The sequence below is a fragment of the Lagopus leucura genome, unplaced genomic scaffold (genome assembly GCF_019238085.1).
Source record: "Lagopus leucura isolate 7727_CA_CO unplaced genomic scaffold, USGS_WTPT01 Super-Scaffold_100050, whole genome shotgun sequence".
Taxonomy (NCBI): domain Eukaryota; kingdom Metazoa; phylum Chordata; class Aves; order Galliformes; family Phasianidae; genus Lagopus; species Lagopus leucura.
In genome coordinates, this window is record NW_024962296.1 from 74,965 (window position 1) to 96,898 (window position 21,934).

General features: G+C 41.7%; 1 protein-coding gene across 10 annotated transcripts in view; it reads right to left on the reverse strand.

Moving 5' to 3' along the window:
- Positions 1–7: 7 nt before the first annotated feature.
- Positions 8–21,934, reverse strand: part of DOCK3 (dedicator of cytokinesis 3) — a 192,402-nt gene continuing 170,475 nt past the window's right edge. For 4 of the 10 annotated variants that reach the window (XM_042885449.1, XM_042885453.1, XM_042885446.1 and 1 more), the window contains 12 exons: positions 21,650–21,829; positions 20,559–20,642; positions 19,260–19,376; positions 18,028–18,149; positions 16,481–16,616; positions 15,877–15,958; positions 13,750–13,902; positions 10,246–10,364; positions 9,319–9,406; positions 5,605–5,727; positions 4,924–5,006; positions 8–4,456 (listed from right to left, as the gene is read on the reverse strand). In XM_042885449.1, the coding sequence (XP_042741383.1) occupies positions 3,950–4,456; positions 4,924–5,006; positions 5,605–5,727; positions 9,319–9,406; positions 10,246–10,364; positions 13,750–13,902; positions 15,877–15,958; positions 16,481–16,616; positions 18,028–18,149; positions 19,260–19,376; positions 20,559–20,642; positions 21,650–21,829 (1,794 nt within the window). In that variant the 3' untranslated portion in view covers positions 8–3,949. Of the gene's footprint in view, positions 4,457–4,923; positions 5,007–5,604; positions 5,751–9,318; positions 9,407–10,245; positions 10,365–13,749; positions 13,903–14,314; positions 15,152–15,876; positions 15,959–16,480; positions 16,617–18,027; positions 18,150–19,259; positions 19,377–20,558; positions 20,643–21,649; positions 21,830–21,934 lie in introns of those variants that run through there. The other 6 variants (XM_042885447.1, XM_042885448.1, XM_042885452.1 and 3 more) reach the window with 6 other exon arrangements.

Genomic DNA, 21,934 nt, shown 5'->3' on the forward strand with positions numbered 1-21,934 from the left:
GTAGCACTTTAATATCAGGTATTAATCTTTAATTTCACATCATAGCAGTCGAGTGAATGGGTAAGGGAAAGAGATCCAAAACAAACAGCAGATATTTACATCTAAAATTCACACCACTTATTTGTTGATTCTGGAAACATGCTATCACAATATATACAATGAAGTACCTGTAGGACACTTGTACAAATTATTTTTTTCCTTTTCAATTTGATTTCCATTATAGATAAGATAGCTGTTCTGATTTTATTTTAAACATGAATACACAAAAGAGAAGTGGTAGAGGTTTTTGCCTCTTTTAAATAAGCACAGAATGCCAGAGGTTAAAAACACATTTACAGGGCAGAATACCAGTTGGACATCACAATCTATACATTTTTTGCTCAATTTCCTGTACAAATACACAGCATTCAAATGGGGGTATTTACAAGAAGCATGAATAGAGGAAATTCTAAATATCGCTTAATTTGTTCCCCAAAGGCTCTTGCCCTCTCCAGCCTCCCTAGTTTTGGCTGATTCTCCCAAAACAGGGATATGGAATATCCCTTACCTGAAAAATGGTAAGCAGGCTAAAAAGTAAATGAAGGAAAGGATGGATAAGAATCATAGTTTTGCACGCAGCAATAAAACCAACCCAGCCGTTGGAAAAACGTGTGGGATTCGGACAATTCTAATTGCTTTTCTCCTATTACTGTGGTTTCTTCTCAGTTTTGCTTCAGATGGGGCCAGCAGGTACGCTCACAATGGAGAGATGCGCTGCGGAATTCCACCAACTGTTTCAGGAATGCACGTGCTACTCTGTTACGCAAAGAAACCCAAGGAATGCATTACGTCTGAATCATCGACACACAGAACAAAGGGGTCCTGCTCAAAACATCCCGTTACTGCACTCTATACAAAGAATCTCCAAATCCTGTTGCACCAGGGAAACAACTGCTGCTGCTTCTGCCTGCTCCAGGACTGAGTTTGCTGACGGAATTGCACTATGCCAGAAAGCCACCCCACCCTCCAGAGAAATATGAGTTCCACAAAGTACTTGTTCCAGCATTCACAAAACCTAACGGCAGTCTACCTTCTGCACCTTTTAAGTTAAGCACTGAAAAGGGCAACAGAATGTGCAGTAGATATCAGAACAACAGAAAGTTAACTCCACAGAGGCTCAAATTCAGTAAATTCAGGAATTTATTCTGTCCTCCTCTGTGTGCACCTGCCATAAATCGGGTATCTGTGTACACCATTTGATTATCTTCAACCCCTTATGAATACACAGTAATGACAGACATTCAGAATGATCAGACTGCTGTTGTACAGCCCCTCTAATCAGAGCAAGGTGGTGCACTGTGAGAGCAAACCTCAGGGAGGTCTTCCAGCAGAAAGGGAGTCTGCCCATGTTGTCTGCATTCTTGCTTTTGCAGTTTTATTTGCAAGATCTGCTGTTTTTCTGTTTTGTTTTTACAATGAAGGAATTCAGTATATCAGTACATTTACTACTTTCAGAAGTAAATTTTCCCACAGAAAAAAGCAAAAAAACCAAAAAACCCCAAACCAAATGTGATTAGGGAGATGGAATTGAGTACTTAATTCTCTTTAAAATTTCTAAGAACCTCAAATTAGAGAATAACATGAAAATATTTCACTCACTTCTAAGGAATTACCTTGACTTACCTTCATTGAAAACATAACTCTGAATTGAGCTTTCATACCTGTGTGCTATACCAGAGACCCAGCTTGGTTCATTAGCAGCTAGGGCTAATTCCGCTACTGGAAAACTCTACTCCTGTCCATCTTAAGCCGAATTTTAATACTGTTCTCTTCTTAATTGGGAAGGTTGCTGGGATTACAAGCAGCCTATGTTAGTAACAAAATAGAGGAAGCACAAGAGACTTTGTTCCAGCCAAATGGACCATTTAAGAAACAGAACCATAATTTATTACTTTTGTACGGGCTTGAGAAAGAAAAGAAAGACATCCTCTGAAAATCCCCTTCGTACGACAGCTGACCGAGCCCAGACTTTGTACAGATGAGATGGTCTCATCTTTAGGAGAGTTTAGAAGCAACATTCTCTGCCCAGTCACTGTATTTAGAGGTAGTGCTAAAGGTGACCTGTAAAAGATGTGTATCCTTTTTTGCTTCTTTATGCTGATTGTAGCAGGAGAAACTGAGTGGCTAGGGGAAGAACGGGACACGTTGATGCTACTCCTGTTTCTGACACTAATTTACATGCTGGAGGTAAGTCTTGTTTGAATGTGCTTCAGGTTTTTCACTGGTAACTTACCATCTTCTGGAGTGTGCTTTGCAGTCTGCAGGTGGAAATGAATGTAAGGAAAGGCCAAAATGTGTGCTGGCATGGCAGCAGGAAAGAGCATTACTTCTCTATATAAAAACACTAGATACTTGCTTTTTTTGATCCAGTTTCTTGAAAAATATGAAAATAGGAATAGAGGGTTTCTTCTAGTTCTTTTTACACCACAGGTCTTGCCTCTGTTACCACAGAACTTTTTCCTGTAATGTAACTCAACTAAGCAAATACTGATTAAAAGGCTTGTTTCGCAACATATGTACTGACTCCACTTCTGCATAGTTCTGTTTCTTGTTTTAGTTTGATTTTTTTTTTCTTTTTTCTTTTTTTCTAGATCTCCCACCTGCACTGAATTCTTCATCCCTTTCTGGAGCCTGACCATAAAAAAAGCTAGGGGGGGAAGGCTGTATCGCCACATGAAGAGAAAAGAACCAAAACCTTCAAAAAGAGAGAAGGAGCTCTTACAACTTCTTCATACCTTCTAAAGAGCAAAAGAGGAAATAAATGTTCCTTCTTTACAGGCTGCCTTTAAGATTTCTGACTCTAGGGCACACACTACACTGGGCATTTCTTGCATCTGCCTACTGTGAGAGATGGACATCCTCCACGCCAGCTGCAGTGACTTTTGGAGGGGGGCTGAGGAATGATGTTTTTGGGTAATGGATCTCAGCTCCTGGGTGATGGAAGTTAGTGAGAATTGTGACGTTCAGCCCTGAGGCAAGGAATAGTGGATGTCATGCATTTAGCCACTTTTTCTTTACTGGTGAGTCATCAACCAGCTGTGGCATGAAGAACTTTTTATTTTCTTTTAACTGGAATAGAAATGCTGGTGTTGACAGCCTGCCCAAAGCTGGGCATGGGAAAGGCCTACAATCAAGTCACAGCTCCAGTGGCTACTAACCTCCCCCTCATCCTGTAACACAGATGAACAGCATGACTCCAATGAGAAAGCAGGTTGGTTTAGCCAGTGAAAGCAAATTTTAAGAAATCAAACAGTACATAAAAAACAAAGGAGGCAGAGTTTGTTGGAAATGGTATCTTGGAAATCAGTGCATCAGCACTGGTTAATTGCCTCAGCACCTATGAACCAATGCAGGGAGATCACTGCACAGATATGTACAATCCTGCTCTCAAAAGAGCCAATATCTTCTTAGAATTGCCATCTTTCCACTGCCTGCTCCTCATGCACCTTCCAGACTGACAGTTCATAAAATCCCTGATTTCAGCAATGAGCTTTCACTTCTGTACAGCAATAAAATGTGTCCCTAGTGCAACTGCTTCTACTCAAGTGTGTCCCAGAGCTGAGAGGAAACCAGTTTCAAAATCAGCTTTCCACCTTTCCTCCTTCCTCCTCCACTTAAGACTGTATTTTTCAGCTTCTGCAAGTCTCTATGGCTTGTGTGCCATGCGGTGCAGTTAAGAAACTGCAGAAGGAATAACCATCCACTGCACAGAAAGTTAAAAAAACGTAACGGAAAGGTGTAAAAGGAAACTTGAAAGGAAAGCAGCAACTTCCCTTGCTGGCCCAGTTGCGTATGCGGGCTCCAGCCAAGCTTGTGGCAGTAGAAGTCAGCTTGTTGTTTTCCGAGTCCTCAGCTCTGCGCTCTGGTCACACCTGGAATGACAACGCAAGCTGCTTACCAGCAGTTGTTCCTACTGCTCACTGATGCCGTGCTCCCATGCTACCCTGGCCTGCTCTTCCTTTCCACCACTCACAGGCTGGGACACTTTACGATGCAACTGGCGGTGTTTGTCGTCATCTTCAATTATCATTCCTTCCTCATTCTCTGTGTTTGGCAGCCGGGAGTGGTAAGGTTTGGGGGGTAGAGCAGGAGGGTCCAGGGTGTCCTGAGGAATGACTCCTGACGGAGCTGAGTGGCTTCGGCATGGCTGGGATTTGAGTGACTCAAGGACGTCAGGCTCAGAGAGACTGTACCTCACAGGGAGGTAGGGTGTCTCTAGATCTTCATCAGTGTTCCAGGCCTGGCTGGGGACAGAATCCATGGTGTCAGTGCGAGGAGGTGGTTCGGAGGAATGTCCAAAATTACTCTCGCTCAAGGAGGAGACGCCACTGCTTGCACTGCCGGATAAAGTGGAGTTGCTTCCATCTAGACCAGACTGTGGACTGGTGGGTGATGCAGGGATGGGATGAAGAGGGGACTGTTTGCAGAAAAACAGAAATCTTGTTAAAATCGACATGGGAGGCAACACTGCAGCTCGCTAACATTTCAGCTTTTAACAGTGATGTTAACAACAGTGCAGTTCTGGTTTTGTTCAAAATGTCAGCCATTGGCAGTTTGTATATATATTCCCCTGATTTGTATGGAAACACCTCTTGTGGACAAATCAGTGCACTTAACACAGCAGCTGAAGTGATAAAATCCCTCTCTCCCTCTGTACTGAGGGGGCCTGAAATCACAACATAAGCAAAAGGGAAGTGGGAGGGCCTAAATTTAAGTTCAGCAGTTTATAAACTTGGAATGAATTTTCTCTCAATTAAGTCAATAGCATTTTAAAAATAGTGAATCTGTATTCAAGAACTACTTGGAGGTGACAGTGGACAAGGGTGTCCTTCTAGAGCCTATACTTTTTCTTCTGTTTTTCTCTCCCTGACACTTCTTTTTTACCTTGCGCAATGTTCGTGCAGGCAGTGCCGGAGGAGCATCATTGAGCTGGTGATGGAAGGCATCAAAGTGCAGCGAGTAGTGTCCTGGAATGAGACAAGGGTCAGAAATACGGACCTGTAGAGCCTCAACGCTGTAAGAGAGTTGGGGTTTTAGATTCTGCAAGCCAAGTAACAGCTCCAATCACTGACGAGACCGATCCAGCCTGAGGCTTCCCTTCCGATCAGTACCGTGGAGTGCATCTGTCACATCACAAAATGCTTACAAGAAGTTCAGTGCAGTGATAGATTCCCACCCACCCCCTTTATCAAGGATTTCATGGCAAGGCAACAGGCTCGTAAACAACGAATGACTGAAGGTTTATTTAGTAGCTATGTAACCGTAAGTTATTGCTGAAGATAGCCGCTGGCAAAAAGCCAAGTCAGACTTCCAACACACACACACACCTAGCCCACAATTCTAGCCCACACAAGTCCATGTTATTTGTAACAACTGCGAAATTTGAAGATCTTGAACAAAACTGAAAATGTCCACTGCTAACCTAGCAGACCAGGAAAGACTTTGACTTCTTGTTTCCGATGCTTTCTACGAGGGAAAACAAGAACTATGGCCAGTTTTCATCTGGCCTAGTCATTTGGCATGACTGCATGACTTATGCAGCAGATCTACTGGGCTTTTCCTTACCATGGGGCAGGCTTCGGGGAGGTACTGGTGGGGCCAAGATGCTCCCAACGTGGACAGACAGGAATGGCAGGGCCTCTCTGGTTCCGCTGTCTAGGCTCCAGCTACTGGGCGCTGCTGGCACAGCTGAAGGATTGAAACAGATTTAACTTGGGTAATGGGGTGATGCGGCCAGAAGGACTGGCTTGCCAGTGTACTCTGTAGTAGTAAAGAGAGGTGAGATTTGAAGAACTTGGGGTGTGGTAGGATTGGAGGCATACAAAGGTATCTAGTCTACAGCATGTTTAGTTTATAGGGTGCTTTGTTAAAGAAGCGAGAGTTAGGTGATCAGTGCTTGTTAGTCAGCCCATCTCCCCTCTGCTGACCCTCCAGGCTCACTTCTATGAACTATGAAGAGCAGTAGAATTCTGTGAAGTTTTTTTGTTTGTTTGTTTGTTTTATGAGCCGGTAAGTAAAAATGAAATCTTTTTTATGATGAAATCTTTTTTAATGGTGAAGCAGCAGCTGGATCTCAGCTATGAGCTGTTCTGCCTGGCAGGGAACAACTCCAGAGCAGGAAGAAACACGGGCAGAACTCCTGTGAGACACAGGATGGCTGCAGTTGTATTACAGTGGCTAAGCAAAGAGTGAGTGAAGGATGTGAGGGCAATGACCATAATCTGGTACAGAAGAAACCAGGACTTCAAAGATCCCATTTGCTCCAGAGCTGATTGATTAATCTGATCCCCAAGTACTTAAAGATAACAGCCCAGGCTCCTTGATTTACAAAGTCAGCAATGAGACTGAGCCTTTGTTAACTGGGAAAGACAGAAGCAAGAGTGCTTTCCTCATATAACAGGTATTGAGAATGATTCTACGTGACTTTGTGTTTACATCATAACAGTTGCTTCTAACGATGAGAATGTGTCAGGATCTCAAGAATTTTGCCAACAGACATTATTAAAATGCATCTTCACCTCTTCCAAACGCACTCTAAGACTCAATTTGTTCTGAGGAGATAGAAATGCAATAACTGTGTATGTGTTTATAAACAATCGGTGCGTTTCATCAGCTCAGGCAGAAAAGAAAAGGGGGAAGAGGAACAAAGTACTTCAGTAGGTCTACCACAGAAAGGTGAGATTAAAGACAGCTTTTGCCATCTTCAGTTTGAAACATGTAAAACAGAAGCCTGGAGAAATAAACAGAGAGTTTGACATATGAAGAGAATTTTTCCCTAATTAAAATGCCTGCAACCATTTTTCAGATGTGTTTCTTCTCTAAAATGACTCTGAAAGGTTTATTATTGTTTTTCCTTAGCTCATGAACAGACTCCCCAAGATCTAAAACTCCCCAGGGTAAAAAGGATCAGAAAATGACAGCCTCAAAAGACAGCCGAAAACCCACAAAAATGTTGGCTTTAAAGAGAGACCCTCAAAGCAAGAATGAAGTACAAAGAAGATGCCAAGAATCTTGACAGAGAACAGGTTCAAACAAAGGGATGCATACATCTCAACACAGGTAAGTGGCTTCAGATGAGCGTTCTGAGCAGCCCTGCTCATGCTCTACACGTCAGAGTGCCGTAATCTGCATTACTGCAATTGGTGCTAAAAGGTTAAAATGAAGAGGGACAAAATACAGAATGATGCCAGCCACACGGTGCTCTCCTGCAGGATTCCAGCATCAGGTGAAAAGGACTCAACAATACCTGGTTTTCTTGGCTTGTAAAATGATTGTTTTTTTTTTTGTCTATTTCTTTTTAATACTGAGATGAGCAGAAGACTGTAAGAACAGAACGTACCGCGTTCCAGTGTGTAATCCATTTATACTTTCTCAGTGTTCTCTCATTCACTGCCTTCTGAGCTAAGTGCTGGAAATCATCCTAAGATCAGACGATTCTGGAGCATGGCTGCTGCCTGTTAAAACTGGAGCTGGATCTAAAATGCTTCAGGGAGAAACCTACCCAGGGAGCTCCAGTGATGCCCTAGCCCATCTCTCCCTTCTCAGCAGTCTCAGTGGCCATGTTTAATTCTGCTCTGTGCAGCTGATGTCACCCTGTTGTCAATGGGAATTATTGAACAGTACTTCTGACTTGGCATGGAGGGGGGTGGAAAAATTCACGGAGCACGACAGCTGACAAAAACAAGGCAGACGTCATCCTGACTACAGAGTGATGTTGGCTCCAGGGCTGCAGAAACGCCTGCAGCCGCTGACCTAGCAGCAGAGCTGGGGTTCCTCCTACACTATCCCTAAGAGCACCACCTGTCTTTTATGGCTCCTTTGGACTCTGGGACACTCTGTCTTGGGTTCCCTTCTCTTTGTGCTGTAGACATGCTCTTGCATAGATATTGCCCACAAGTACAAATTCAAGAATTATTTCTCAACAGGCAACACATCATGTACGTACCTTTTTCCAATTCTTTCTCCTGTCCAGTATAAAAATCATACCAAGTCTGTCATGTTCAATTCAAATGCAACATGGCTAAGGCAGAACTCTTAATTCCTCACTCCCTAGCCTCAACTGTTGTCACTATTAGCGTCATCAGAATAATCTGTTCTGAAATGCAGGTTGGCTTCTGTTTTCAATCTCGACTGCTCTGTAATGCTGCCACACTGTTAAAGTAATGGATTCTGATTTATTAGAAGTTCTGGAATAGCATCTGGCTTTTTGTTTTTCAAAGATACCGTTTAGTTCACAGCTGCTGAAACAAGAACACTGACAGAAGTGTAATGAAGCGCATTGCGCAGCTCAGACTAGAGGACTGTGGTGGTCTTTCCTGGCCTTAAAATGTTTGACTTTCAGATGCTGTTTCTCCCAGTCATACGTAAGACCACTGCTTTCTAATGGCAGCACCCTTGTTTCAGGTTTTGACTCAAGAATTTTGCTCTCTTCCGCTTTTTTCAGAATGCTGTTCCTCAGGTCATTTTGTGAGCCCATCACTTTGTCCATGGCACCCCATTGACAAGCTCCTCCTCCTCCCCTGCATTAAACAAAACAAGCTCCTTTTCTTCTCTCATAGTCTTTTTTTCTGCTTGGCTACTTAACACCCTTTGCTAGATACTGCCAGAATCATTTCCCACCTATGTGCAGACCTGTCACGCCGTTCAATGGGTTCATTTGGGAAATTCTCACATAAGCCTCTGATCTTTCCCATTTATCCATGACCTTATAGTCACCTCACTGCTTTTCTTCAGACTTTTCCTTAGAAATCTCTTACTTCCATGGGCTCCGCTCATACTTCTTCAATGCAGTGAGTTAAGTATAAGTTCCTAATGAGAAACTTAATTAAGCATAAAACTAGCTCAGAAAGAGAAGAAATGTCACTATTTTGAAGAGTAAGTGCTCATTAAAAACAAAACCAACACAATTTATACGGTCTGAAGAAAAGCAGCAGTATACCTCTTCTTTTTTTTTTTTTTTTTGGAAATGGTACAAATCCTTCAGTGTTCTTTCAGATATTTCCCCTTTTGTTTGTTTGGGAATTCTGCCTGATGAAAGCTGCCTGATTTGTTTCAATAACAACATGCTAAACTCAGAAGGCTTTTTGAAACAGAGAGCTTTGTGCAACTCCACCCTTCTGAAGTGACTATACATTTGGCAGGAAGCCCCATTAATTAAACTGTTAATTTTAAAAATAAGAGAATGCACTCTGCCAGAAAATGTAGAAGCCCATTCACTACTTGCAGGATCAGAGTAATAATATTTTAGAAAGCATGCATGTTAACTAGGAAAAAGAATACCTTTGTCAGCCACGGAGAGGTTGGGATCACTGCAAGGTTTACACGGTCCAATCATTTGCTGCATCAAGGCGCGCTGAAAATTTGGAGGCTAAGGGAGAAGAAAGCACAGAACCTATGGATTTCTGTTCAGGTTTTCAGGCAAAGAGACTTTTTTTTAAAAAAAAAACTCATGGGAACCTTAGACTGTCTACATTAGCAAGTAATGCAGTGCAATCCTAGAAGATCTCCGGAGGGTAACAGCAGTGAGGACCCTGCTGTGCTCTCTGAAGGAGTTATATCAGAGCAGCTCTGCCTGGTCTTGTGCCCATTAGCAGCTTGAATGCACCCCATGCTCTTCTGAAGCTCATCTTTTGCTTTGGCTTCATTTGAAATAATAGAGTTTGTGTGCTCTGAGACAGTTCTCTGATGTGAACTGAAGTGGGCATGGTCAGGAGATTCCCTTCAAATGTGCATGCCAGAGCTGAATTAAAATGCTCATACGTAAGCACACAGTGAATTTCTCAGTTTGCCCAGAGAAAGCAGTACACTGTTTGGAGACCCTGTATACATTACTTCAGCCTCCTGTGTATTTTGTTACCTCTGGCAATCACCATAAACCTACTTAGATTCAACTTTGAGGCTTACCAGAAGGATGGAAGAGCGAGTAAATTAAGTGATGTGATGCTTACAGAGGACCAGGGCTCAAGGGACAACCAACTACAGTTTTAACAGTCGTTACAATTTACATCACCCAACTACCAAAGTGGGTGGGTCTAGTGTGCGATTAGTATCAGCAGGTCTATGCTATTTCTTGGACCGCAGTGAAAATCCTAAGCTCTTGTGCTTCCCAAAAATATTAAGAGAAGCTTTAAAGCAGACAAAAGAGTAAAGATGAGCCCGTCCTTTTCAGTATGGTTGAGCTAACGTAAGAGAAATCAGGTCTGCTACCTGTCCGTTTTCCATGATAGCTGCGGGGTACATGGCACTGCTGGGCCGGTCCCGGTGGGTTGGCAACAACATCATCAGCTCCCTTGTGTGGCGGTACTTATCTGGTAGAGAGGGAGAGCCTGTGAACAAGTGAGAGCAATCACATACACGTGACAAACAACAGCCACGACTCCGCATGCCCAGAGCCAGTCCTCCTGTGTGGTGCGTTCAGACGATGGTCAAACAGGACTCAAGGAACACGGGGCCCAGCACAACAAGCAGCTCACTGCTGGTGGGGTGTGTGGCACAGGATGAAGAACTGGCACGTTATGTATGATTAGGGACACAGCATGTAAGGCGTGTAAGATGTGCTCCTTCCTCCTGGAGTGGTGCAAAGAGCTGAATATATATAAATAAATACAGAAGAAAGGGCAACTGTGTGAATAAAGTACTGCAGTCATACAAATGCTGTAAAGCCTTGTAATTCGGGACTGAATGTGGCAGAAAGGGATAAAAGCCTGAGGTGCACCATTCAGATCAAGCAGAAAGCTACTTTATTCTTCAGTTCTGGTAGAGAGAGACTGAGGTGCTGCCGTGTAGTTGGTGATACCACGTTTGGCTTTTTCTTATAAGAGCACAAAAATCACTAATGAACAGAATTTGCTAAACGTGGGTGGCATTTTGCTCATAAGGCCTCTAGGTAAGCTATGGTTTCTATTGAGTACTGGTATACTGAGCCATTGTATGACACCAGAATGTTTACCAGTGCTTATAGCTGGAATATACTTGACTTGGTAGACTAATTAAGTTAGCTTAGCTATCTGCATAGCTCCCATTTAAGAAGTAGCGGTATGCACACAGATAGCTTCCTGGAGTTTGCAATTATTTGGGATTTGTATCCTTCAAGGTGAGTGCCACACAACAATATTCTTCTGATATACAAGAGCTGACAAGGGATTTGTTAGCAGAACGATTCCTATCAGTGACTTCCTAAAGTCTGATACTGCTGACAGACACATCCATTGGGATGCATGGTATTAGGCAGGAACTGATGATCAGAAGCTGCTAGAGTGAGCTTTCATTTGCACTGCTAATTTCACTGCATCACAGACACGCACTGAACAGATGACAGCACACAGCGCATTACAGAGCCATGCTGGCTTTTGGGGAATACATGCCCCCTCTTGCAGACTTTCCACAACCACACACATTACCTGAACAGCACTGCAACATATGAGCAAAGGCACTGGTACTGGTTAATGCAGCTTTTATCCCAGCAAAAGCAAACATGCATTTTTTGGGACTGATATTCAGCACACAGTGGAAGGAACAATGTGTCCAGCAGAATGCAGGATAACCTCCTACAATAGGGGAGGCAGATCCCCAATTAATCCACACCCCCACCCTGACATGGACAGCCACAAAGTATCTGCATTCCAGTTCCGAACTCATTTTCTCCCCAGACATAAAACAGAAACATAATTACACAACATTCTTTGCTCTCATGTACAAGCATCAGCTTGGAAAACACAGTGTTATGCTTTATGCTGAGTCTCTTTTACTCACACGTCACAGATAGTCCTACTTCTGCCTGACAAATGTAGATGTATCAAACTCTTAGGTGTGCCCAGAACTGCATCACAGCACAACCCAACAATGTCAGCTTTGCCATTTTATTTATCTTGTGCTTTTTTGTCCAAGATGCAAACCACCCCAATGTGCCATTGGTTAATATGGGATTCTAGCTTCCACCAGACCTTGCATGCGTGACCTGAAAAATTCCACATGTGCTAAACATGGAGGTAGTTTCACCCTGGCATTTGGTACCCTAAATTTGGAAATGACTAGGGCCACAAAGAGTGTGGCAGATTATGCCATATGTCCAGCCTGCTAGCAAATTAAGCACTGACACCTCCAAAAATTGAGTGCCATGAAAGGAGTGGCTATAACTGAAGCATTTATTTGTTAATAATCAGGCCTGCTGCTTTCAAAAGGCAGAGAACACAATCACTAAGGCTCTTTTCAGGGACTGGCAAACTGTAGAAAACAACATCAAATCCAGAAGCTTTCAGGACAGCCATAGTGGCCACCTGAAATGCAGCGTGTACCAGGGCTTATCCTCTGCAGCCTGCAGCTCACTACATTGCATGTGCGCAGCACTGTGCATACTATTAATGAGAAAGGAAAACCTGTGCTGAAGGCAGAGGTAGCATTTTAAAATTAAAAAAAAAAAAAAAAAAAAATAAAAATAATATGTTAATCTACTTTGTTACAAGTATTAGCTTTAAGGAAAAAAACTGAAAATTAACACAGTTGAGCTCCAAACTCAACACATCTTTTTGGTTCTGATGAATCATTTTCTTTACTGTCATGAAATCAGTTGGCTCTTGCACCAAACTACCACTTCTTGAATTAATGAGGAAAGTTTTTATGCAAATATCTGGGTTCTTGCAAAGTGCTGAGTAAGGGGTACAGGGACTCACTTCCTGCCCCTGGAAACCGTGCTGGGGAAGCAGGGGCACCCTGGGAGGTCAGTCATCAAGTGTCAGCCAGGCAATGCCCTTCCCAAGTGTTTTTGCATTACAATATCGATTTAGGAAACGTTGCTCTGCATAATCTTTTAACTCAAGTAGGGTTAGAGCACTGCCTTGTATGAGTCACCTCAAATGAATTCCTTACTTATGCTGCATACAAAAACATGCTGTGTTCTTGACAGGAAAGAAGTTACACAAGGGGGAAATAGGGGAAAAACTGAAAGATGTGTACATTAACCTGAAAAATAGCTAGTAATAATCTTCTTCTAACTGCACAGTTAGAGAATTCTGGCTATCTTCTGATTACAGTTTTATTTAAGACTTCTGCTCTAAGCAGTATACACTATAACTTCAGTACAAGGTTTGCTGCTTTAACCTACTCTCCAGTGGTAAAACCACATCGTCATTAGTTACAAATCTTTTAAACAAGATGTTGGATTAATGGCTTTATTATTTTCACTGGACAAACCAAATCATCTGCTTTTGTTGTCATTTTAAACACCAATGAAAGGGCTTTGTTTGGAAGTGAAGAATCAAAATACAAATTAATTTCCTGTTAAATTGTTAATGCAAATGGCCATGGCTTTTTATGGTCACTAGTGTACTACAAATCTGTATTAAAATATACCCAACTCCTCAAAACAGCGTTACCAGCAGAGATCCAGAAAGAACTCTGCAGTATAAAAGCTGGTAAAAAATCCAGATAATGGGATAGCAGTTTGGTTTGGTTTCTAACCTCTACATTAACATGTCAATCAATGAAAAACGTGTCTAACAAAAGCCATGCTCTGCTAAAGGTCACGGGTAGCAAAGTTGCTAACTTGGTAAATTTAGGTGGCCTGCATGAAACAAATTATGGGTCTTCATGTAATTCCTGTCTGAACAGCAGTTAGCTCTAGCACTCCAGCACTGTGACTACATAGCTTTGTTGGCAGTCTCAGCAGAAAGGTCAAGGATTGGATGGGTCATGGAGACCAAACTATCCTCTCACCTCTAGAGGTGGTCCCTCCAGGACAGAGATGAGGCACATTGGTGGGGGCAGTGTGGGGAAGCTTGCACGGCTGCCGCCCATGCTGTATCTGTTCTGTGGGTAAATAGAGGGCTTCAGCCTCCAGTGTTGTCAATCCACCACCTTTCACCAGCACTAAATTAAAAAGAGTATAAATAAATACAGAAGAAAAAAGAAAAAAAAAAAAGAAAAAAAGGAATAGAAGTGCATTGGCAGAGCTGCACATGTAATGGTTGTGAAGTACCTTGCTCTGGCCAGTGACACTTGACCTTCATTTTCATAAGCATCAAATTCACCCAATTCAAAAACAAAACAAAAGGAAAAATCACCAACGAGAAAATCAAAGCTGTATTACCACAGTGGAGCATACTGTAGGGTTTTCGTGGCTACAAACGACTTCATTCCAAAGAGCAGAGTTGCAATAACCAGTGTGGTGACCTGCACACTGTGAAACAGAGAATCTAGGACTTTAAAATGCAGTCTCACAGTAAGTGGGTAATGTCTGAATGCTACGCTCACCTAACTTGAAAGTGAACAAAGCAGAGAAGAAATGCATTATGTAAGGCTGTCAAAACCTTTTAGTAAGGGTGAAGAATAATGTTAAGATATACACTGAGGTATTTTTCAAAACGGTTATTCCCTCATTAGTGGTCATTTACATTGGCCAGCTCTCATCTTTGGGAGGTGCTGTTGACTAACTGTCAGCACCATGCTCTCTGCAGCGTTCATCCCTTTGGTTTCTAAGGAACAACGAACAATACAGTTAAGATGGAAGCTGGTGCTGCTGAGAAGTCACCAAGCTCAGAAAGAATGGTGCAGCCCATCACTGGAAGTGTTGGCTTTTTAAAATGAAAGCTACATGGAAATACTGTGATCACCAAAGCCCTGATTCCCCAGAAGATTCAGACCTCACATGCCAGTTGAAGCACATCCACTCAGGGGTGATTTTCTGGCATGATGGCTCTGTACTCAGTTTCATCTTCCCCTTTCTGTTATGCCAGTTTCATCTTGCTAATTTGTTACTTCAATTCTTATTATTTTCCTTCCAGCTCTTGGCAATCAGTGGAGCTATATGCCTTTATTTGAAGACATCCACTTCTCACTTTCCTACTCCATCTGATCCTCCAATTAAATCACTTTGATAGATGTGTCTGTGTCTTACAACAGCCAGTCAATTGAGACTTTATTGCAAGATCGAGCAAAAAAGCCCCAAGCTGGCCTGAGAGAAAAGTATTTACTTGTTAACAAGCAACAGAAACCTTCCCCTGCCTGCTCTGTACTCTATCCATAAGGAGACACACAGTTCCCCTATACAGAAAAAAGGGATAGGATTTAAATAACAGCCTCTGTCTCTGACTGCATCTCTCGTACTTTCTTCATATTCCTGTGAAAAGAAGTGTAGAAAGAAATTCATGAGCCTGCAATTAAGAATCCAAAATGAGAAAAGAAAACTCAAACAGAAGTAACGAAAATTGGGCGATGGCATACAGTATTTTTGCTTCAGCTGTGAGGCTTGGGAAGAAAATGGTTAGCTTTATCTAGCTACCGTAACAGCAAAGGCAGTAACAGTACCATTAGAGTCTGTCACTGTGTTCTTCCCTTCTTCAAGATCTTCCTATCAGGGAAATCCTTCCTTGTCTCTGTTCACATCTTTCAACACTCATCATGTACATACGCTTGTGCATACATGACTTTCTCCTAAACTGCCTTAAGTTCTTTGTGCCATGATTTCATGATATATCTAAAATGGAATCTTTGTGTTTGTCTCCATGATCTCTCTCCTTTAAGCACTGTACCAAAGAATATTCTTATTTTCCTCTACATTGCCTGTCACAACTTGTGGCAGAATAATAGAAACTATTATAAAATCCAGTTGCCTGAAACCAGCACACATCAGATACACTCCAAATGCTGCTTAAAAAAAAATAAATCAATCAATTTTTGAAAAATGTAGAACATTTTGAAAAAAATCATTTTTGAAGACCCACACTCTGGAAAAATGGTGTATTTCAGTGCAGGTGGTGTTTTACCCAATAAGTTGACAAAGTTGGAAGAATTATGGATGCCTGTAGTTCCCATTAACTCCCATTTAGGTCCATCCATTCTTACCTCGTGCACTGGAAGGAGCAGAGTTAATCATCTGGGATGGCGCTGAGTGTGTGGAGCTCAGGCTGGAGGTGGATGGGCTGGCCTGGCATAAGGATAAAACAGACACTTTGGTGACTGAGCCTTGATACCTGCAGTGAGGGTCAACAAGCTGCAGAAAGCAGAGAAACCATCAGAGGAGAATGAAGTGGTTCACTGCATTGGACTTTTACCTGTCTTAATCACCCAGGGTGACCTCAGTCTAGGAAACAGCTTCAGTGTAGGTCATTGTTAACCTGCACTTGAGTGTGGGACTCATTTTGGGAACAACATTAACTGCATATGTTGAACAGGTCAGATACACAACATGCTGACTGAAATCTCATGTTTTGAAAGCAATGTTATCATCCTGGACAGCAGCTCTCAAAATTTCTTCCCAAAGTAAACCTGGCTGAATTAATCTGTCATCCTTCTTGAACAATGGCAGATTCTAGCTATTCAGTTCTTCATAGATAACCTAGCAGAAAAGAACCATGAGTTCAGACACGCAAACTGCACTTGGAAGCACAGCCCTCTGAGCGTGCTCAGTGCTGCTTCTATCACTATCTCGTGGCACGCTGGAGCCTACCTGCATGTGGTACATCTCCTCCGCAGCCTCCCCCACTGAGCTGTCTGTTAGGATAACCAGGTTCCCTGTTTCGCTGGAGGTGTGGGATGACAAAGAGGATGATGAGTGTCGGACTGAGCCAAGTAAGTTCAGTGGGCTGCAATGAGAACAGAGACACAACAGGGCTGCTGTTAGTTTTTGAATTAGTTTTTGAATTTGCATTTTAATTTGTGAAGCCTGATTTTTTTCTGGTTTAGCACTTGCTTTAGGTCACCTCTACAAGTCAAACACTCCTGAAAAAATCAGGCCAAACAATCAAGTCCATAAATTTGAAAGAAGTGCTAATAAGACTAAAGATAACATAGTATGTGGGACAACAAATTTCAGAATCCAAAGCCAGGTTAACAAGTCACAATGCTGTCTTTAGTAACTGAACATTATGAAATCATTCTCATTCTCACTGCTGCAGAATGATGGGGGAAGCAACTTAAAAACCTTTCCGAGAGAGTCCAGGCAAAGGACACAGGTCAAAACACAGACATCCTCACTGCATCTTTGGTCTTCTGCATTACAGGTGAAGGCAACTTTCTACCTGACAATACATTAATACAGTGCAAAGAGTGTATTCTGCATGCAAAGATGCATTCTGTTTTTTTTTTTTTTTTTTTTTTTTGTGAATCACATACACAAACACATCTTTTGTACACTACACAATCTCCCTAGCTTACCCCAAGAGCTAAAGAATGCTTTGCAAAGTGATGAATTCTGAGGAAAAAATTCTCTTGCCCAGATCCCAAAGTGCCAAGGCACAGAAGTGGTATAAGAGTCACTCCATTTTAATTATAAAAAGAATCTCACAATCCTGTACCCAGGAGCAAGGATCCACATTTTTTACTGCTAGGCTTTAAAAACAGCTGAACTGTGCAGACCTACCAAGAGGACAGAACATCTAACATCTAGAAGAGGTAGAACATCTAACACTGCATCATTTGGGTGCCGTTCTTGTCACTGTTTCTCAGACTGGCATTTTCTAGTAAGCAATTCTGGCTGGGTATAACAGCTCTGCTTTGACCTGAAAATCCCAATTTGGGATTGGTCCTCAGCTTCTATAGGAGGGCATTCTGTCTCAATAAGGATTTCACATTTTGAGATGTTTCTCTGAAGTCTGAGCTACTTTCTGATAAAACAACTTTGGTGTCTTAAAAATGGGCACATTTCTAAAGCAAAACAGCAGAGTTTCCCTGTTACTGCAGGTAAGGACCTATTTACTTGCCATCTGCATAACAGGAGAAGTTGGAACCTCGCAAGTCAGACATGGAGATGTGTAAGCAAAGCAATGTAACATCTGGAGGTATTTACCATTCGCTGCAAACCAGATTTCTCAACTTCTTGATTCCAATCAACATTCAAGCTTTAATAGCTAGCCCTGAATGAAGATAAAGGACACTGCTGCCAAAATTCACCCTCCTCCTACTCCACCAGTAGTGTTCACTGCTTTTCTACCCCTTGAATCTTAATGCAGCAGTGTGCAGAGATCCTACATATTCCAGCAGCAAACCACACGGTACCTGTGTCGATGAAGCAGCTTTATGCTCTCTGGGCTCATAGGTCCATGGGAAACTAGAATATTGCTGCGAGGTGTACTACTGCCAGAACACGCTGGGCTCAGCTTATCCAAACCAGGCAACTCCTGCACAGGAGACACAGAGTCACTTAACTGTAACTATTTTAGCTAAGTCAGTAATGAGAAAATTACAGCAGTTGTCTCAGAAAAAAATTCTGATTTCTTTCCATGTTCTCTGTAATCATCTGCAGTTATCCTGTGCTTCCACAGTAGGAAGAGCTTCAGTGTTTTATTATCTACTTCCAGCAATACTTCCCAGCCACCATTTCAAGAATTCTGGAGAAAAACAGGGGCACGCTGTTGACCAAACTGCAAACATCTACATTTTTCCGAAAGGATAGGTGAATTTGAAAACAGAGATCTTTTAGAAACTCTTAAAGATAGGCAGTGAATTTGGGCTGACAACTGTGACCTGTATGGATCGCATCTGCTCTGAAAGAGAAAGGCTGTATTTTAAAATTCTGATGCTCTAATTTCTGGCCATCCCTGCATTCACTCCCAGGAATGGGGAAAATGTCTTCAAGTTAGAAGCTTTTAGAAAATACGTACTTGAGTTTGAAGTAAAGTGCTAACACATTTAAAAAAATTCTTTTCTGTTTCACAGAAAGAAGTCCTTCAGTTTGGTTGTGATAACATACAATATAGTGTCAAGATATCCACAAAAGTCTGAAACATATCTGTCACAGAACACTGATGTACAGCAGAGCACAAATGGGTGGAAGGTACAAAGTCCGAGGGGATGCCATGTGTACTTCTGGTATTTAACAGACACTATGAACTATCCTCTGGAGGCAGTTCTCCTGACTCACATAGGAAATGCAGACCTATAATATTGCGTGTACAGATCATCAGAGTTGGGTGCCTGAATTAAGCAACAAGAATTTCTGTTACTGTCTATATATATATTAAAAAAAAAATACTTCTGGAGGGCCTAATCCATGCCATGCTACTCCAAATGATGACAGTTCTAAAAGCTGAACATCAAATACTGTCTGTTAATCTTTCTTTCTGTTTTATATCAGAGAAAGATATATATAATCAAGAATTCTTGTGATAATCTGGCAATCCAGTAGATTTGGTCAGTGCCATATCTGCCCAGTTCTTGTGTGAAAGCTACTGCAACAGATGCTCAGAATTCTGAATGATTCAGAATAGGAAAACTGAAGACCAGCTTACGTGGTACAAACTAGATCTCATCATCTGGAACTGGTCTATCAGTTTCTTATGCAGAGGACGCATTTCTGGATGGACAAATTTCTCATGGACTGCCAGCCCCACTCCTAAGACATGCACCTGTTAAGAAGAAAACAACACAACAAAACTAAATAAAGACTAAGAGAGAGAACAGAAGCCTTATCCTCAGTCTGTCAGTGTGTAAGGGAGTACTGCAAAATATTCCACTGTTCAACTGAGGACTGCTGACAATCAAGTCTAGAAGACCTGGCAAGCTCATATTACTTCAGCAAGTATTTCAAATGTGAAAGAAGTACATTTATGTCACAGTAGATTACATTTCTTAAAGACAACTGTAAAAAGAAACAAAAGATTGATTCTCTCTCCAGAGTTAGCAGCACAGAGTCCTCATAATTCACTGTGACCAAAAAAATAAAAATGAAAAAGGATGTTCTGATAACCTACCTGAGCATGGCAGCATTGCCACCTACGTTCATTCTTTCTGCTGCTCATTACTTATTTATAAAGGTCAGATTTTCAAAGGTCAAACATACAATATTAGTCACTGAAAGAGATTATATCAACTCTCAGATGAAAGACAGTCATGATAGCATATGCATATGATTTCACACATGATCAAAACTGTGTACAAACAATAGCTAATTAATCTTCAAACATCTTCTTGAGGATGGAGGGGAGATAAACATTATCTTTATCTTACAGATGGGAAATCTGTTAAGCGATCTGTTGACAAAGCAGGCCTAGTAGCTCTGCTCAGACTTGGCCGCATTGCTTACTGGGGCTTATTTTGCCAAACTTTCCATTAGCAAGGATGTGATTGTCTGATTTCACTCCCAGCAAAGCATCCAGCAAGCTTTATCTACTAAGATGTTTTGTGGAGATATTAAAGAAAATCTCAACTGTAGATAATATAAATAGACATTAAGTTTTCCCATGCGGCTCTGCCAGTTTTACATGGAGCCTGTCCTGTCCTGATTTTACCGTCGAAATTTACTAGGAAGACATAACTCAAAATGCCAGAAATGAACAGCAGGCTTGAAGCATGGCACAACACCTATTGGATACTAAATGGTGACAACAAAATTTAAGCACTGTTAGCAGAGCTTCACCTAACATTGCCTAGGGTGATCGGCTTGTTCAGAAACACTTGACTACCTGCTCCCCTTTTTGTTTAAATGTACTTTAAATCTCCTGTACTGAAATTCCTTGCTTGTGAATGGATGAACTGGACCTGGTATGTTCAGACCACTGATTAATCCAGAAACTACAGAAGAGTAGTACCTGTTCCTGCATGAGCTCCTTAAGCTGTGTGATCTTCTCTGCATCTCCAGGGTGCTTTGTGATATAATCTTTATCAAAAAAGGCCTGTAGGGAAAAAAAAAAAGAAAAAAAAGCCTTCTGTTTAATGGAAGATATTTATAATGACTTGGTGTCGAAAGACAAGAAGAAAAAGTTCAGAAATCTCAGGAAAACTAAGTATTTTAAGCCTACAGCAGAAGCTCAATTTTACTGCTTTTGGCACTCTGGGGTTCAGGTAAAGCTACAGTAAGGTTTTAGCAACCTAGATCATTCTGTTCCTACTTTAAAGGAACCAGCGCTGAATAGCATAAGGCATGAATCTGATGGGCTTTCTCTATGCAATAATGATGGGCAATACCACCAATCCCTATATTATTCAGTTATTTGAATTTTATATCATTTCCTTCACAAAATCTCCTCAGGTTAATGGAATTAAAGAGTAAGATGGTAACTAATGCAAAAGAGTGAAGAGCATTCTCTGTATGGCTCAATAGGAAAGACATATCCCAGACCCCTGGACCACTGCTGCCATTTCTTACTATTTCACTCTAGACTTACCCTTCATAATGTGGAATTTAATTAACAGCTTGCCAAAGAATGTATCAGATAGTGTAGCAGATAACATCAGATAATTTTAGGGTCTCAGTGAGTCTGAAATTGGGCTAGCAAAGATAATGGTTAGGTAGCAGGAATTAGCAGCTTTTCCTGATTACAGGCCCAATCACACTCTGATATCACTGCAAAATGGATTTATAACATAAGAAATGGGGTTTTTTTGTACTGCTGCTTCACTCCTGTACCTGCCAGCTCAGGTTTTCCATGTAACCCAAGCTTCGTTCTTAAGAACTCTACTGCCAACTGCACCTACTTTAATGCAGTATCCCAGCTCCATCTCTGGAGCCTCCTGTTGACACCCTGAAGCACTGTTGCAGAATAATCAAGCATGGGGTTTTAACCTCACATTCAGATAAAGTGCATGATAATTTCTTATCATATTCTGTGACAGGCTCCTTGCAACAAAAATGAAAATAAGATTGAAAAATATTGATCCTATATTCAGAAGCCTCACTTACCTCCTGGTATCTCGCAATTCCCCCATTCACAGCTGCATCAATCACTCCATTCAGACACATGCTGAGAAGATTAATATTACCATGCATTTGTTTATGCTGGTACTGGCTTATCAGCGTTCTCAATTCCTGGTTTTTGTTCTCAACCACCTGAATGGCATTTTCCAAAGGACTTACTTCAACCTTAAAAGCAATTAAACATACTTTAATTCCACGGATGCTTCATTGTGATTCATTGTGTTCCTTGTAAAGAAATACTCTTAGATGGTTCACTGATTTTCACTGAGT